Source organism: Podarcis tiliguerta, assembly GCF_965153285.1.
Source record: "Podarcis tiliguerta genome assembly, chromosome: W".
Classification (NCBI taxonomy): domain Eukaryota; kingdom Metazoa; phylum Chordata; class Lepidosauria; order Squamata; family Lacertidae; genus Podarcis; species Podarcis tiliguerta.
In genome coordinates, this window is record NC_139552.1 from 3,914,425 (window position 1) to 3,932,987 (window position 18,563).

General features: G+C 41.1%; 1 protein-coding gene across 5 annotated transcripts in view; it reads right to left on the minus strand.

Moving 5' to 3' along the window:
* The window catches only part of LOC310668837 (far upstream element-binding protein 3-like), a 340,163-nt gene that overhangs the window by 186,342 nt on the left and 135,258 nt on the right, over positions 1-18,563 (minus strand). For 4 of the 5 annotated variants that reach the window (XM_083422169.1, XM_083422171.1, XM_083422170.1 and 1 more), the window contains exons 4-5: positions 3,015-3,061; positions 344-415 (exon numbers count right to left, since the gene is read on the minus strand). In XM_083422169.1, the coding sequence (XP_083278295.1) occupies positions 344-415; positions 3,015-3,061 (119 nt within the window). The remainder of the gene's footprint in view (positions 1-343; positions 416-3,014; positions 3,062-18,563) is intronic. The other variant, XM_083422173.1, reaches the window with a different exon arrangement.

Sequence of the window (18,563 nt, forward strand, 5' to 3'; positions counted from 1 at the left end):
TCTATCAGCATAAGTCTTTTAAAGTGGGCTCCATGCTGTCCCCTTTCTTGGGCAGAAAAAGGGTTGATTTTGGGACAGGAACGTGGGGCATGTTTTTTGTAAGGACTTATCCCTCTTGTTAAAGGAGAGGGACAAATAAGGGTATAGAGATGGGCCCAAGCAAGAAGCCTTGTGGAGGAACACTTTGGGACTCTAAGAGGATGTTTTACAGAACATTTCTCTCAGCTTTTAAGTTGGTCTGATGGTTTTATATTAGTATACCACTCAAAGACTAGCAACTGTGTTATTTTGATGATGCCTTGGTTCTTCTAGAAAGTGGAGAGTGAGGCAGAAATAGTCTTACCTGGTGCAATCTGAATTTTGCAGCCTGACTCTGCCTGAATCCGGGAAATCTGCTCACCGCCCCGGCCTATAACTAAAACAAAAATTTCAATTGATCAGAATTTAACTGTTGTTCACAGACTAGAAGTTTTGTTTTTTTTATCAAGAGTAAGACCCAAGCAAATACCTGGACTGAGGTTTTGCACACATCTGTGTCGGGAGCAACTGAAAACTTAAGTGTCTTGAAGAACAGGAGGTGGAGATGCCAGCACTCCCAAATCTTTAGTTCTTCACTGTCCCCCACCTGCTTTGGTTATTAAGCGTAACTGAGTTGACACACCTTCAGTCCTAAAAGTTGAGGAAGAGGGGTCAACAAAGAGCTGACCACTTCCGTCCAGCACTGCTAATTCTCATATACTGCTGGAAGGTTATCCTGCTTGTGGGCTTCCTATTGCAGCACCTGGTTGACTACTGTGAGAACAGGATGCTGGACTAGGTGATGATGATTATTTATACCCCGCCCATCTGGCTGGGTTTCTCCAGTCACTCTGGGATGCTCCCAACCTGAATATTAAAAACACAATACAGCATTAATCATTAAAAACTTTCCTAAACAGGGCTGCCTTCAGATGTCTTTTAAAAGTAAGATGGTTGCGTATTTCCTTGACATCTGATGGGAGGGTGTTCCACAGGGTGGGTGCCACTACCGAGAAGGCCCTCTGTCTGGTTCCCTGTAACCTTATTTCTCACAATGAGGGAACCGCCAGAAGGCCCTCGGCGCTGGATCTCAGTGTCCAGGCTGAACGATGGGGGTGGAGACACTCCTTCACCAGTATCACCAGTAACCAACCAGCTGGAAGCAGTGAGGGAACAGGCAGAAGGCCCACGGCGCTGGATCTCAGTGTCCAGGCTGAATGATGGGGGTGGAGAGGCTCCTTCAGGTATACAGGACCAAGGCCGTTTAGGGCTTTAAAGGTCAGCACCAACACTTTGAATTGTGCTTGGAAACGTACTGGGAGCCAATGCAGGTCTCTCAGGACCAGTGTTATATGGTCCCAGTGGCTATTCCCAGTCACCAGCCTAGCTGCCGCATTCTGGATTAATTGCTGTTTCCCAGTCATCTTCAAAGGTAGCCCCACATAGAGCACATTGCAGTAGTCCAAGCAGGAGATAACTAGAGCATGCACCACTCTGGAGACACAGTCCATGGGCAAGTAGGGTCTCAGCCTGCGTATTAGATGGAGTTGGTAGACAGTTGCCCTGGACACAGAATTGACCTGCGCCTCCATGTACAGCTGTGAGTCCAAAGTGACTCCCAGGCTGTGGTCCTGTTCAGGACCAGGGAGTCCTCCACACCAGCCTGCCCCCTGTCCCCCAAGAACAGTACTTCTGTCTTGTCGGGATTCAACCTCAAACTGTTAGCTGCTATCCATCCTCCAACCACCTCCGGACACTCACACAGGGCCTTCACTGCCCTCACTGGTTCTGATTTGAAAGAGGTAGAGCTGGGTATCATCCGCATACTGATGAACACCCAGCCCAAACCCCCTGATGATCTCTCCCAATGGCTTCATGTTAAAAAGCATAGGGGAGAGGACGGAACCCTGAGGCACCCCACAAGTGAGAGCCCAGGGGTCTGAACACTCATCCCCACCACCACTTTCTGAACACGGCCCTGGAGGACGGAGCGGAACCACTGTATGACAGTGCCCCCAACTCCCAACCCCCCCCCCCAACGGTCCAGAATGATGTTATGGTCAATGGTATCAAAGGCCACTGAGATCCAGCAGAACTAGGAAACAGCTCTCACCTTTGTCCCTAGCCCGCCGGAGATCATCAACCAGCGCAACCAAGGCGGTTTGAGTCCCGTGGTGAGGCCTGAATCCCGATTGGAAGGGATCCAAATGGTCCGCATCCTCAAGGCGTGCTTGGAGTTGTTCAGCAACCACCCACTCAATCATCCAGCAAGCTCTTATGTTCTACTGCCACTGTCAGAGGCAGTGGCTACCAGTTACTGGGACTTGCAAGTAGGGATAGTGCTATTGCACACATGTTCATAATGTGTGTCTAGTTGGCCACTGTGAGAACTAGATAAGCCTCCCCTTCGGTTCTACTTCCATGGTTGGAAGCAGGATGCCTCTGAATATCAGCTGCTGGGAATCACAAGCAGGGAGAGCATACTAAACCTGATGGCTTCCCAGAGGCATCGGGTTGGTCAGTGTGAGAACAGAATGCTGGACTAAATGAGCTCCCTTTAGTCAGATCCAGCAGGGCTTCAGTTATGAAGCTGGGACCCTGAGCAGGCAAATCACATGCTCCATTATCAAGCTGTGCATTCTCCCTGTGAAATGGCTCTTCAGTGGTATATCCTCTCCCCACGCACATATGCCCCACACAATTTCCCCTTCGCTTATCCCCCACAGCACATTACTAGCAAAGTTTGTCATCAAGATCTTTAACTACAGGCTGCTGTAGCAGTCAGGAAGTAACTAAATCATCCTCAATTTATTTTAAAGTTCATATGACAAGCATTTCCCCTGAAACTGCCATGTTCTCAGAAGGATTAACAGAAATCTGCAATGCTATGCCGAGCACTACCTATCATAATACAAGTTAGTCTTCCGATGGAAGGAGTGTTCATAGAGGCCCCCTATGCAGCCAAGAGAAAAATTGCCTCAAACTAGAATACTTACTGAATCCAACCATTTTGTCAGGCACTTTGAATTCTTCGGTTATTACCCTGAAGAGAAAAGAAAAGGGGAAGACTTAAAATGACAGGGAGAAATTAATGCCTTTTCCAATAGCATCAACAGTCTCAAAACATTTCAGAAATTATGTTTTAGTTCCCAGAAAGTGAAGTAGGAACTGTCATGACTAAAGTTTTTGAGAGCAGAAACAGGAAAGTGCTGGAATATTCTAGCAGGTTCACTTCTGAAGCAAATATTGTTTTGACTACATAAAGGTCACGCTGAGCCAGGATAAATTCCTATGCTCAGCGAGCTGCTCTCTCCCTCTTTCTTTCACTTGTACAGTGCTTGTAATTGTGGTTTTATAGTTACAGAAGAAAAAAAATATGAGAGAAAAAAAAACAATAAAAAATTAACAAACAGTACATCAAAAATAGAAAGAAAAAACAATACATCAAGACAACAAGAAAAAACAAAAACATTTAAAAACACATCCAATTTCCATATCTTTATCTTTCATTTACTTGTTTCCTCGACTTCCTCACACCTCCCTTTTTTGTATTCTAGTTCAAATTAGCTAATTCAGCAAATCCTTTCCCTCTTTCTCAATTTTTTGTTCTATAATTTATCTTAACACAATCTAACTTTATAACTTCATTCCAGTATTCTTCTAACATTCATTAATTTTGCAGTATTTCTGTAAATATACTTTAATTTTTTTCCAATCTTCTTCCATCAACTCTTCTCCCTGGTCTCGGATTCTGCCAGTCATTTCCGCCATTTCCATGTACCCCATCAGCTTCATCTGCCATTCTTCCCGGATGGGTAAATCTTGTGTCTTCCAATACTTTGCGATGAGTATTCTTGCTGCTGTTGTAGCATACATAAAAAAGGTTCTATCCTTCCTTGGCACCAATTGGCCAACCATGCCCAGGAGAAAGGCCTCTGGTTTCTTCAAGAAGGTATATTTGAATACCTTTTTCATTTCGTTATATATCATTTCCCAGAAGGTCTTAATCCTTGGGCAAGTCCACCAAAGGTAAAAGAAAGTACCTTCCGTCTCATTACATTTCCAACATTTATTATCAGGCAAATGATAGATTTTTGCCAGCTTGACTGGTGTTATGTACCACCTGTAAATCAAATTCAAATTTGACCATATTTCTAAATCCTTTTTCACTTCAGACCAACATTTTTCGTAATTATCCTTAAATAAGTTCACATTTTTCGCAGTCATATTAACCCCCAAATATTTCACTTTCTTAACCAATATTAATCCTGTCTCCTTCTGAAACTTTTCTCTCTCCATCGCAGTTAAGTTTTTCTCTAAAACCTTGGTTTTCATCTTGTTTAACTTAAAACCTGCTACCTGACCAAAATCTTGAATTAATTTCAATGCTCTTTTAGTGCTAGATTCTGGCTCCTGTAAAGTCAATACCAAATCATCAGCAAATGCTTTCAATTTGTACTGTTTTGCTCCCACTTGGATACCTTTAACCAATTGGTCCCTTCTTATCATGTTTAACAAAACCTCCAGGACCGATATAAAAAGCAATGGAGAGATTGGGCACCCTTGTCGTGTTCCTTTCTCAATCTTAAATTCTTCCGTCACCACATTATTCACAATTAGTTTGGCCTTCTGTTCTGAATAAATTGCACCTATACCGTTTCCAAAGCCTTCACCAGCCCCCAGCCCCTGTAAATTCTTTTTCATAAAACTCCAAGAAATATTGTCAAAGGCTTTCTCCGCGTCCACAAATATCAAAACTGCTTTAGTATTGATCTTCACTTGTAATTTTTCAATAATATTAATTATATTCCTCGTATTATCAGACAAGTGTCTGCCCGGGAGAAAGCCCGCTTGATCTTTATGTATTACTTCTGCTAGTACCTTTTTTAATCTTTTAGCCAATATATCTGCAAAAATTTTGTAGTCCACATTAAGCAGTGATATGGGGCGGTAATTCTTAAGTTGTGTCTTTTCAGTCTCTGTTTTCCGTATAAGTGTAATATAGGCTTCTTTCCACGACTCAGGTGCCTTTTCCACCTCCAATATTTCATCACAGACTTCCTTTAAAGGTTGTATTAACCATTCTTTCAGAGATCTGTAATAGCTTGAAGTCAGTCCATCCGGTCCTGGAGATTTACCCAGTTGCATGTTCTGAATGGCCCCTTCTATGTCCTGCACTGTAATTTTATGGTTCAACATTAACTTATTTTCCTGTGAAATTTTTTGTAGTCCATTAATTTTCAAAAATCTGTCAATGTCTATTTCTTTCTGCTTCTCCTGAGTATATAGTTGTTTAAAATACCTCTGGAAGCACTTTCTAATTTCCACTGGATTCTGTATATTCTTTCCTTCCACTTCCAAGTTCGTAACTGTATTGAGTTTTTGTCTTTTTTTCAATTGCCAAGCCAGAAGTTTTCCACACTTATTTGCCGATTCAAATGTCTTTTGTCTCAGCTGTGTAATCTTCCATTCTATTTCCTGATTCATCATTTTCATATATTGTACTTGATATAACTTTATCTCTTTCAGAATCTCCTGCGACTTTGGTTTCACCCTCAGTTTTTTCTCTCCTTCCTTTATTTTTTCCAGGATTTTATCTTTTTTCTCATTTTGTGTTCTCTTCTTGATTGCATTCTGTTGTATCAAAAATCCTCTTATGACCGCCTTACTTGCATCCCAAATTACTCTTTATTCCACTGTAGTATTCATATTTATTCAAAATAGTCTCTCAGAGTTTTTGGGGCCTTCTTGGTCACTTCTTCATTCCTAAACATCTAAAGGAACCAGTTGGTATCAGTTTCATTTCCATCTTCACAGCATTGCGGTCGGAGCAAGTTTTAGGGCTGATTTCCCCTTTATTAGTCTTCGGGACCAGTCCTCTAGTTACCCAGATTGGATCAATTCTTGTCCATGCCATCTTAGCCTCAGAAAAGAAGGTTCCCTCTCTTCCTAAAGGGTTCTTCGTTCTCCAAAGATCAACTAAATCCGTATTTTCAGTCATGTCAAAAAAGGTTTTTGGTAGTCTGCCATCCTTGGTGACTACCTGTCTCTGTGCCTTGTCCATATTTGTAGACACTACTCCATTCATATCTCCCATCAGGATCATATTGTAATCCATATAGTCCATCAGGGTCTCATGTAACTTCTTGAAAAATTCCGATTTTCCTTCATTTGGTGCATAAATACCTACTATCAAAAATTTCTCTCCTTGTGATTGGATTTCAATTGCAACAAATCTTCCTTGTTCATCTTTAAACATAAATTTCGGTGATAAGCTCTCTTTTGCATATAGGACTACTCCTCTTTTTTTAACTTTATCTGATGAAATAAATTCTTGGCCCAATCTTTTATTAACCAATATCTTCCTGTGAAGCCTTATCACATGTGTTTCTTGCAAACAGATCAAGTCCAATTGTTCTTTTTTAAGTAAATGGAAGACCCTCCTCCTTTTTTCAGGGGACTTAAAGCCATTAATGTTCCAGCTTAATATTTGCAATGCCATGATGTGATTATTGTAGTTTTCCTCCAACTGCACCAAGGTGGTGTGTTCGTTAAATCCAGTCCAAAATGTGGTGTTGCTACGTCCAGAATTCCTCTTTTTGGTGACCCTCTATCCAACGCTCTTTGCTCTGATCCTCTGTCTGGCGCTCCTGTGTCTGGCACTTTTGGCTCTTTTCCAAGTTCCTTCTGTAGATCTTCCTTGTGTTTGTTCAGGAACTTAACTTTGTCTTCTTCTGATCTTATTTTTACTTTCCTTCCTTTAAAAGTGAAGGATAAACCTTGAGGAAATTCCCACCTGAAAATAATTTGGTTCCTTCTCAACAGGGCAGCCAATCTGCCGTAGTTAAACCTAAGGTCCAAAAGATGTTTCGGGATATCTTTAAATATTTCCACTCTTGACTGTTTTATTACCAGGGTCTTCTGGTAGTGCCGACTCAGAATTATGTCTCTCTCTTCTTTAGATCTGAGGGTAATCAGACAGTCTCTTATTCTGTTCTTCTCTTTCTTCCCTCCTCTTCCAAGTCGGAAGGCCCTCACAATTCTAAATTCCTCTTGTTTCGAATTCAACTCCCAAAATTCTGCAAATTCCTGCGTAACAAAATCTGCCAAGCTATCCTTTTCCAATTCAGGGACCGCTCTGATCCTCAAATTTACCTGTTTTTCCTTGAGCTCGATCATAGAAAGCTTCAATTTATGATCTTCAAGTTGCCTCGCCAGGTCTGGAACACTCTCTGTTTCCAATTGAGTTAATTTAGCTTCCACGGCAGCTGCTTTTTCCTTGGCCTCCTCTGCAGTCTGTCGTGTCAAATTAGATTCTTGAATCAATTTTTCAATAGATTCTGTATAGCTATTAACTTTTTGTCCCAAATTATTTAAACTTTCTGTGTTCTGATCAATTTTTTTATTTGCATCATCTACTTTTTTATTTGTATTGTCTGCCTTTTTGTTAAGTGAATCATTTATCTTCCTTAATGCAAGTGCCAGAGCTTCATCTGATGCCATTCCTTTTGATTTAGGCTGAGTTGGAACAGCCGCAGGTAGGGTAGAAGGCTCAGATACAGAGGCTCTTCGCTGCCACGGATTCCCAGACCTTGTTGTTGATATATCTATTTTTTCTTTCCCATCTGCCATAACACTTAAACGGCTCAAGGTTAATCACACAGTCCCAGAGTCAAAACACACAGTTGGAAAATTCCAGCACTTGTGGCACTTGTAGCAATTTCAAAAACTTCCTCTAGAGGGACAAAGTTACTAATTGTATTTATATTAAATCAAAATGTCTCCTTTTTAAAACATAACTGCAACAATAGAACTAGTTTTAGAATTGTTTCTAGTCCCTTTGCCTTTTTTTGTGGCAAAAAAAGATAGTTGAGACAATGTATCACTCTCACTATCCCTTCCTTCTGTTTCATGTGGGTACTAATATTACTCCCACACACAGCTTGCAATGCATAACAAGGGAATGTGAGACCCTGAGCAGGGAGCTGAAGAGACTTGGGGCACAGGTAGTCTTTTCATCACTCCTTCTTGTTGAAGGTTGTGCTCCAGGGAGAGGAAAATACGTGAGGTAAACCACTGGCTGTGCAGGTGGTGTCATCAGGAAGGATTTGGCTTCTTGGGTCATGGTCTCGGCTTCCTTGAAAAAGGACTTCTGGTGAGAGATGGGCTGCAACTCACAGCGGTTGGCAATAATGTGTTTGATAAGAGTATCAAGAACCTGAACAAGAGAGCTTTAAAGTAGATGTTAAGGGGGAGGGAGACAACATGACAAACGACAGAAGAGCACCTGGCACTAAGGATAATAGCTTCACTGATGCACAGGAAACTGAGGTGGTGCTCCAGAAACCTGCTAAAGGGCAGGAAACTACAGGAAAGAAGCAGCCGGAGGGAACGAATCCTGGTTTCTGTTGTCTCTACACAGAGTATGGGAAACAAGCAAGACGAACTGGAGCTTTTAGTTCAGGATGGCAAATACGACCTGGTTGGCATTACTCAAACCTGGTGGGATGAGACTCATGACTGCAATATAGGAAATGAGGGGTATAACCTGTTCAAAAGGAATACAGTGGTACCTCAGGTTAAATACACTTCAGGTTACAGACTCCGCTAACTCAGAAATAGTGCTTCAGGTTAAGAACTTTGCTTCAGGATGAGAACAGAAATCGTGCTCCGGCGGCAGCAGGAGGCCCCATTAGCTAAAGTGGTGCTTCAGATTAAGAACAGTTTCAGGTTAAGTACGGACCTCCGGAACGAATTAAGTACTTAACCTGAAGTACCACTGTAGACTAAACAGGAAGGGAGATGTAGCAGCATTATATGTAAAGGATGCATACACTTGTGAATAAATCCATGACCTGGAGCATGGAGAGCAGATTGAGAGTATATGCATAGAAATTGTAGGAGAGAGAAACAACAGTGACCTTACTATGGGGATCTGCTATAGACCACCAAGCCAGACTGAAGACTTGGATGATGCATTCCTAGAGCAGATTACCAAACATTCAAAAAGAAGAGATATAGTAATGGGGGGGGGAGGGGCTTCAACTTCCCCAATATCTGTTGGAACTCAAACTCTGCCAAGAATATAAGGTCTGACAAATTCCTCCATTGCCTCACTGGCAATTTCATTTTGCAGAAGGTGCAAGAACCAACAAGGGGATCATCTATTTTGGACCTGAGCCTCGCCTATAGGGAAGAACTGGTTGACAAAGTGGAAGTACTTGCAAACTTGGGAGAAAGTGATAATGCTCTCCTGGGTTTCAGGATCCAGAGGCAAGGGAAAGCTGAGCGTAGTCAGACATGCACTCTGGACTTTAAGAAGGCCAATTTCAAAAAGCTTAAGGAGCTACTGGGTGAGATCCCATGGTCAGAAATACTCCAAGAGAAGGGAGTCCAAGAAGGATGGGAGCTTCTAAAAGGAGAAACTAAACAATTAAGCCTGACAGACCTCTTGGACTGGGTAATTGCTGAAATTGAACAAGAGGTGCCTGATGGGCTAGAAACAAGGACAGGGGAGCAGGTGGAGGAGGGGGGCAATGGGCATGATGCCGACTCACAGTCTCCCCACAGTCCTAAACAGCAGCCAACTAGCTGTTTTGAAGACCCCCCCCCCAAAGCAGCCAAAAGGCCCAAGGCCGAAAAATTCCAAGTACAATGGGACCACAGGAAAGAGTTCAGAGATTAAAGCAACCCAATCGTTCCACACCATTGCCCAGACAACTCCTCAAAAGCTACCTTCACAGTATGGAGCTGGGAAATTGCTAAGTTTGTTAGGAGAACAAAGCTTACTTACCAGAAGGTCATTGGTACTGATTCTTCGAAAGTTGGAGAGCATTGAGAACCTTGCGGTTGGTGGTCAGGGGGCGGAGAGCCCAGTGCTGTCCCCTGGGCCCCGGGAGAGGAATGCTGAGTGGGTACCGCCAGGCAGGCTGGAGATCCCTAATCCTTCCAGGGAGAGCCCCCAACCTGCACAGTCCATATATAATCCCAGGAAGGAGCCCAAGGGTCCCCCCCCCATACTAAGAGGTGTTTGCAGCTGGATCAGATAGTTCTGATTATCCAAAACAACTGGGAGAACAAAGGGCGTTGGATCTCCCAGACTGAGAGTCTGCCTCTCCTTATCTGAACTTCTGAGATTGGATATAGGCTTTCTGGACTTAAAAACGCTGGAAAAACTGCCGAGCCACCCAAGAGTAACAAAGCTACTTCTCAAATTTCAAAGTCATGCCATCCCCCTGCTTCTCCCCAAAATGGGTGGCTTCCTGAGTCATTTCCACATTACAGTTAAAAGGGTCTTTGCAGACTTGGACGCTGTACCTCTACTTCCAGCTATACAGAGGCCAACAAGTCGGTTATCTCCCAAGCTACCCCCCCCCCCCGACTCAAGCTCTGCCCCACCTTCAAGATGAAGCCAGTTCCTCTGATTGACACTAACACAGCTGCAGTTAATACAGGAGGACCTCAAAGAGTGACTTTAAAGACATCTCTGCTCCTTAAGAATGTTGAGCAAAGAGTAAAAATAAATACAACCCCAATTAACTCCATACTAGAGGAAATTGAAGAAATAACAAACAGCATTCAAGATTCGATGTGTGACCTCAACAAGCCTAGGACAAACCCCCATGAACCTGCTAACGTGGGCAGCAGGAATACAAACAATGATAGGTCTGGAAAAGAGGAGATATTGGCCTTTCTACAGGAGGAATCCCCCGTAAGAGACTCACCCAACCAAGAAAGGCGTTTGCAGACCAAGGGACTGGATCCAACTATACGCCGAATCAACATGTATGACACTATAGATAATCCATCCTCACCTCTATCCATAGAACAGACTTTGCCCACAGTTATGGAGGAGGAGCAAGCAAGATAAGAAACTACACAAATGTCTGGGGGACTGTTTGAACTCTTCTTCTTTTTTGGCACATTTTTTTTTATTTGCTTAGTAACATAACATTACTATATATATTCTATAAAACAAAGACTACAAAACAACATTCATTCATACTACAGTGCATAACTACGTAACATTAATATATCTGGTTTCTGAAAAAGGGCTTACATAACAAAATCCATTCAAAATACCATCTGGTTTGCCTTTTTTTTTTTCTTCCCCTCCCTCCCCACTCCAGCCCTCCCCGCCCCCAGTCAGGCCTTCCTTCTTCATATCTTTATCCATGTACACAGTCTGTTCATTCAAGCTTGTATGTTAGGGTTGGCTTCCCCTCTTTCTATCCAGTTCCTGTAAAATGCCCATTTATTTGTGATTCTTTGGAATTTATTTTCCCATCTATCCTCTGCCACTATCTGTGCAAATATTTCTGATTGTACGTATTCAAAAACATAATCGTTCAATTTTTCCATATTCCATTTGGCCTTTTCTTTCCATCCCAGAGCAATAACTGCCATTCCAGCTAGAATCATAATCTTGTACAACTCTTGCTTATTACTTTCTAATTTGTTATTTCCCAGTATTCCCGAAAATAACAAATCCCTATTAACATCTATGTTTATTTAAAATAATCCAGAAATTACCTTTATAATCTTTTTTTTATAATGTTTTTATTAAAGTTTTACATAAAAAGAAAAAACAACAGAAAAATACAAAAGTACCAAAATACAAAAATACAAGACGACAAAAAGAATAACACAAAAAGGAAGAAAAAAAGAGAAAAACAGATAAAAACAATTCCATTTCATAATATTCCCGGACTTCCCCACACCTCCCTTCACTGTATTCCAGTTCATGTATTTGATCAGCAAATCCCTTCCCTCTATCTTATCTAATTTTTGTCTTGATCTTAGTATCTTAATGTATCTTAATCTCCTTAATATCTTAACAAATAGAAGCCTTTTAATTTTACACCTTTTAACCTTTAAATTTTCTGTACTTCTTCACCACTTTATTACTAATAACCTTTTACGTTCAATCCGATGTCATTCTAACATTCATTAATTTTATAATATTTCTGTAGACAGTCTTTAAATTTCTTCCAATCTTCTTCCACCGTCTCTTCTCCCTGGTCTCTGATTCTGCAGGTCATTTCTGCCAGTTCCATGTAGTCCATCACCTTCATCTGCCATTCTTCCAGAGTGGGTAGTTCTTGTGTCTTCCAAGACTGCACGATAAGTATTCTTGCTGCTGTAGTGGCATACATAAAGAAAGTTCTATCCTTCTTTCGCACCTGTTGGCCGACCATGCCCAGGAGAAAGGCCTCTGGTTTCTTCGGGAAGGTGTATTTAAACACCTTTTACATTTCATTATAAATCATTTCCCAGAAGGTCTTAATCCTTGGGCACGTCCACCAAAGGTGAAAAAATGTACCTTCAGTTTCTTTACATTTCCAACATTTATTATCGGGCAAATGGTAGATTTTTGCTAGCTTGACTGGTGTCATGTACCACCTGTATATCATTTTCATAATATTCTCTCTTAAGGCATTAGATGCCGTGAATTTCATACCAGTGGTCCATAACTGTTCCCAGTCAGCCATCATTATGTTGTGTCCAACATCTTATGCCCATTTAATCATTGCAGATTTTACTGTTTCATCCTGAGTATTCCATTTCAGCAGCAAGTTATACATTCTTGACAAAATCTTAGTTTTGGGTTCTAGCAATTCTGTTTCCAATTTTGATTTTTCCACCTGGAAGCCAATCTTTCTGTCCAATTTGTATGCCTCCATTATCTGGTGATAATGAAGCCAGTCTCGCACTTTACTTTTTAGTTTTTCAAAACTCTGTAGTTTTAGTTTATCTCCCTCCTGCTCCAAAATTTCCCAATATTTTGGCCATTTGGCCTCCATATTGAGCTTTTTTAGAGCTTTTGCTTCCATTGGTGACAGCCACCTTGGGGTTTTATTTTCAAGCAAATCTTTATACCTTGTCCAGACATTAAACAGTGCTTTCCTGACAATGTGATTTTTAAACATTCTATGCACTTTAACCTTTTCATACCATAAATATGCATGCCAACCAAAAACATTGTTAAATCCTTCTAAATCCAAAATGTCTGTGTTTTCAAGAAGCAGCCATTCTTTCAACCAGCAGAAAGCTGCTGATTCATAATAAAGTTTTAGGTCTGGCAGGGCAAAACCTCCTCTTTCTTTTGCATCAGTTAGTATTTTAAATTTTATTCTTGGCTTTTTACCCTGCCAGACAAATCTGGATATGTCTTTCTGCCACTTCTTATAACAGTCCATTTTGTCAATAATTTGCAGTGTCTGAAACAGAAACAACATTCTAGGCAATACATTCATCTTTATCGCAGCAATACGGCCTAACAGTGAAAGCTTCAAATTTGACCATATTTCTAAATCTTTCTTTATCTCGGTCCAGCATTTATCGTAATTGTCTTTAAATAGATTCCCATTTTTAGCTGTCATGTTAATCCCCAAATACTTCACTTTCTTAACCACTGTTAAACCTGTCTCATTCTGAAACCTCTCTTTCTCAGTTTCTGTTAAGTTCTTTTCCAAAACCTTTGTTTTAGATTTATTCAGTTTAAATCCTGCTAACCGACCAAACTCCTGAATCAGTTCTAAAACTCTTGTTGTACTAGATTCTGGCTCCTGTAAAGTCAAAACTAGATCATCTGCAAATGGTCTTAATTTATATTGTCTCGCTCCGACCTGTATCCCTTTGACCAATTGGTCCTTTCTGATCATATTCAGCAAAACCTCCAGGACTGATATAAAGAGCAATGAGGAAATTGGGCAACCTTGTCGTGTTCCTTTTTCTATTCTGAACTCCTCCGTTACAACATTGTTAACAATTAATCTAGCTTTTTGTTCAGAATAGATTGCACCTATACCATTTTCAAATTCTTGGCCTACCCCCATCCCCTGGAGATTCTTCTTCATAAAGCTCCAAGAAATGTTGTCAAAGGCTTTCTCCGCGTCCACAAATATCAAAACTGCCTTCGTGTTGATTTTCTCCTGTAAAAGTTCTAAAATGTCTATTACATTCCTCACGTTATCAGATAAGTGTCTACCCGGAAGAAAGCCTGCTTGGTCCTTATGGATCTCCTCTACTAAAACTTTCTTTAGTCTTCTGGCCAAAATGTCTGCAAAAATTTTATAATCCACATTAAGTAATGATCTAGGGTGGTAGTTCTTAAGTTGTGTCTTTTCAGACTCTGTCTTTGGTATAAGTGTGATGAATGCCTCTTTCCACGATTCTGGTGCTTTTCCCCCCTCCAGTATATCATTACAGACTTCTTTCAAGGGCTGGATCAGCCATTCTTTCAGCGTCTTATAATATCTAGAAGTCAGACCATCAGGCCCTGGAGATTTGCCCAATTGCATACTCTGGATGGCACTTTCTACCTCCTGTTCTGTTATTCTATAGTTCAACTTTAATTTATTTCTCTTGAGAGATTTTTTGTAGCCCATTTACTTTCAAAAATTCCTCTATGTCCAACTCTTTCTGTGGTTGTTGTGAATATAGCTGTTTAAAATACCTTTGGAAAGAACTTCTAATTTCAGCTGGGTTCTGTATAATTTTTCCATCAACCTCCAAATTGGTAATTGTATTTAACTTTTGTCTCTTCCTCATTTGCCACGCCAGTAATTTCCCACACTTATTTGCCGATTCAAAAGTCTTCTGTCTCATTTGTCTAATTTTCCATTCTATCTCTTGATTTATCATTTGCATGTATTGAACTTGATGCAACTTTATCTCTCTTAGAATTTCCTGTGACTTTGGTTTTGCTCTTAATCAGTTGCTCTTAATCAGGGAAGATTCTGGAGCAGATCATTAAGCAAACAATCTGTGAGCACCTAGAAAGAAATGCTGTGATCACCAATAGTCAGCATGGATTTCTGAAAAATAAGTCATGTCAGACTAACCTGATCTCATTTTTTGACAGAATTACAAGCCTGGTAGATGAAGGGAACGCAGTGGATGTAGTCTACCTTGATTTCAGCAAGGCATTTGACAAGGTGCCCCATGATATTCTTGTAAAGAAGCTGGTAAAATGCGGTCTTGACTATGCTACCACTCAGTGGATTTGTAACTGGCTGACTGACCGGACCCAAAGGGTGCTCATCAATGGTTCCTCTTCATCCTGGAGAAGAGTGACTAGTGGGGTGCCACAGGGTTCTGTCTTGGGCCTGGTCTTATTCAACATCTTTATCAACGACTTGGATGATGGACTCAAGGGCATCCTGATAAAATTTGCAGATGACACCAAACTGGGAGGGGTAGCTAACACCCCAGAGGACAGGATCACACTTCAAAACGACCTTGACAGATTAGAGAACTGGGCCAAAACAAACAAGATGAATTTTAACAGGGAGAAATGTAAAGTATTGCACTTGGGCAAAAAAAATGAGAGGCACAAATACAAGATGGGTGACACCTGGCTTGAGAGCAGTACATGTGAAAAGGATCTAGGAGTGTTGGTTGACCACAAACTTGACATGAGCCAACAGTGTGACGCGGCAGCTAAAAAAGCCAATGCAATTCTGGGCTGCATCAATAGGAGTATAGCATCTAGATCAAGGGAAGTTATAGTGCCACTGTATTCTGCTCTGGTCAGACCTCACCTGGAGTACTGTGTCCAGTTCTGGGCACCACAGTTCAAGAAGGACACTGACAAACTGGAACGTGTCCAGAGGAGGGCAACCAAAATGGTCAAAGGCCTGGAAACGATGCCTTATGAGGAACGGCTAAGGGAGCTGGGCATGTTTAGCCTGGAGAAGAGGAGGTTAAGGGGTGATATGATAGCCATGTTCAAATATATAAAAGGATGTCACATAGAGGAGGGAGAAAGGTTGTTTTCTGCTGCTCCAGAGAAGCGGACACGGAGCAATGGATCCAAACTACAAGAAAGAAGATTCCACCTAAACATTAGGAAGAACTTCCTGACAGTAAGAGCTGTTCGACAGTGGAATTTGCTGCCAAGGAGTGTGGTGGAGTCTCCTTCTTTGGAGGTCTTTAAGCAGAGGCTTGACAGCCATATGTTAGGAGTGCTCTGATGGTGTTTCCTGCCTGGCAGGGGGTTGGACTCGATGACCCTTGTGGTCTCTTCCAACTCTATGATTCTATGATTCTATAATCTCTTTTCTCCTTCTTTAATCTTCTCCAGAATTTTCTCTCTCTTTTCCTGTTGTAATCTCTTCTTTAGTGCATTTTGTTGTATCAAGAACCCTCTCATAACAGCTTTACTTGCGTCCCAAACTGTTCTTTTCTCAACTGTAGTATTCAAATTAGTCTCAAAATAATCTCTCAAGGTTTTCTGGGCCTTTTTAGTCACTTCCTCGTCTCTAAACAAAGTGTCATTCATCCTCCATCTAAAGGAACCAATTGGTATTAAGTTCATCACCATCTTCACTGCGTTGTGGTCGGAGCAAGTCTTTGGGCAGATTTCCACTTTTTTATTTTTGGTGCCAGCACTCTAGTAATCCAAATTTGGTCGATTCTTGTCCATGTCATTTTGGCTTCAGAAAAGAAGGTTCCCTCTCTCCCTAAGGGGTTCTTTGTTCTCCAAATGTCTATTAAATCCAAGTTGTCAGTCAGTTCAAAAAAGGTTTTCGGTAGTCTACCATCTTTGGTGACTACCTGCCGTTGTGCCTTGTCCATATTCGTAGAAACTACACCGTTCATGTCTCCCATCAAAATCACATTGTAATCCAAATAGTCTGTCAGTGTCTCATGCAACTTTTTAAAGAATTCGGATTTTCCTTCATTCGGTGCATATACACCTACTATCAAATATTTCTCTCCATGAAATTGAATTTCAATTGCCAAATATCTTCCATGATCATCTTTAAAAATGAATTTCGGTGATAGGCTCTCCTTAGCGTAAATAACTACTCCTCTTTTTTTAACTTTGTCAGACGAAATAAACTCTTGACCCAGTCTTTTATTAATTAGAACTTTCCTGTGGAGCCTTATCACATGAGTTTCTTGTAAGCAAATCAAATCTAATTGTTCCTTTTTTAATATATGGAAAACCGATTTCCTCTTTCTTGCCGAGTTCAAACCGTTACAATTCCAGCTTAATAGTTGCAGAGACATAATGTATTTGTTATATTCCTCCAGTTGCTCCCAAAGTGTCCTCTTGATCTGTCGGTCCCGGTGGTGTCCTCTTGTCCAAACCAAGAATTGCTTTTGCTCTGTCTAGTTTTTTCTTCTCCGATGGTTCCAACGGATTTTGCTCTTTCTGCAGGTCCTCCTCGTAGTCTTTTAGAAAACTATCTTTCTCCTCCACTGATCTTATTTTTATCTTTCTTCCTTTAATACTAAAGGAAAGGCCTTCAGGAAATTCCCACCTGAAAATGATGTTGTTCCTTCTCAGCTGGGTGACCAGGTCTCTGTAATTAGACCTGAGTTCCAAAAGATGTTTCGGGATATCTTTAAATAGTTCCACTCTTGACTGGTTTATTTCCAGAGGTTCTTGAAAGTGCAGTCCCAAGATTTTATCTCTCTCCTCTTTGGATCTGAACGTAATCAAACAGACTCTTGTCCTAATTTTCCTTTCTCCTTTACCAAGTCTAAATGCGCTCAGTATTTTAAATTCTTCTTTTTCCAGATCCAAATTCCAAAAGTTCACAAACTCCTGTGTAAGAAAATCGCTTAGTCCCTCTTTTTCAAGTTCCGGCACTGCCCTGATTCTCAAGTTCGTTTGCTTGTCTTTCAATTCAATCATAGAAAACCTTGATCTATAACCATCAAGTTGTCTATTAATCAGTGGTATTTTCTCGTCTGCAGCAACCGCAATCTCCTTCGCTTCCTCGGCTGTTTTTCTGGTCTTGGCAGATTCCTCCAATAATTTCTGGATAGATTCCGTATTATTATTGACTTTTTGGCCCAAATTATTAATACTCACTGTATTTTGATTGATACTTACAGTATTTTGGTCTATTTTAGATGATGCTTCTGCCACTCTTTTATTTGTTTCGGCTACCTCTTCTGTCAATTTATTTATCGATTCTTGAATCCTAGCCAACCCTGCGACTAGAACTTCTTCAGTCGAAGACATACCTTTTGATTTGGGCTGTGCAGGAGCACCTCCTGCTGGGCCAGATATAGATGCTCTCCTCTGTCCACTTCCCGTGTGAAAAGATCTGGCAAACCTTGTAGTTTTTTCCTGAAGCGGCTCTAGTTTCCCTTTCCCATCTGCCATACCACACAAGATAAGAATTCAAGGTCTTTTGCCAGTTGCAGCTGACTTACACAACTTTAAAAAACAGTGGAAAATTCCTTAGTTATTTTGTAACGGTTCCAGCATCCACTAGGGGGACACAATGTTAACAAATTGTTACTTTCATAGGGAAAAAATGTCTCCCGTCTTCTCCTTAGACCCCCTGGTTATTTACCGGAAACGTTAGTATCTAGGTGGACCCGCCAGAAACACTGTATAGAGTTGCAGAGTTATAATTCACAAAGTATCTTTCCGCGATCCCTTTCAGAGGCTTTTATTTAACTTTTGACAGCTCAGGACCAGGCGTCTGAGCGATGTTTCTTGCTCATAAAAGTCTTTTCAAGCAGGCAAAGTATCTTCCAGTCCTTCCCCCCTCCTTTCCTGCTACCAGAGGGGGGGG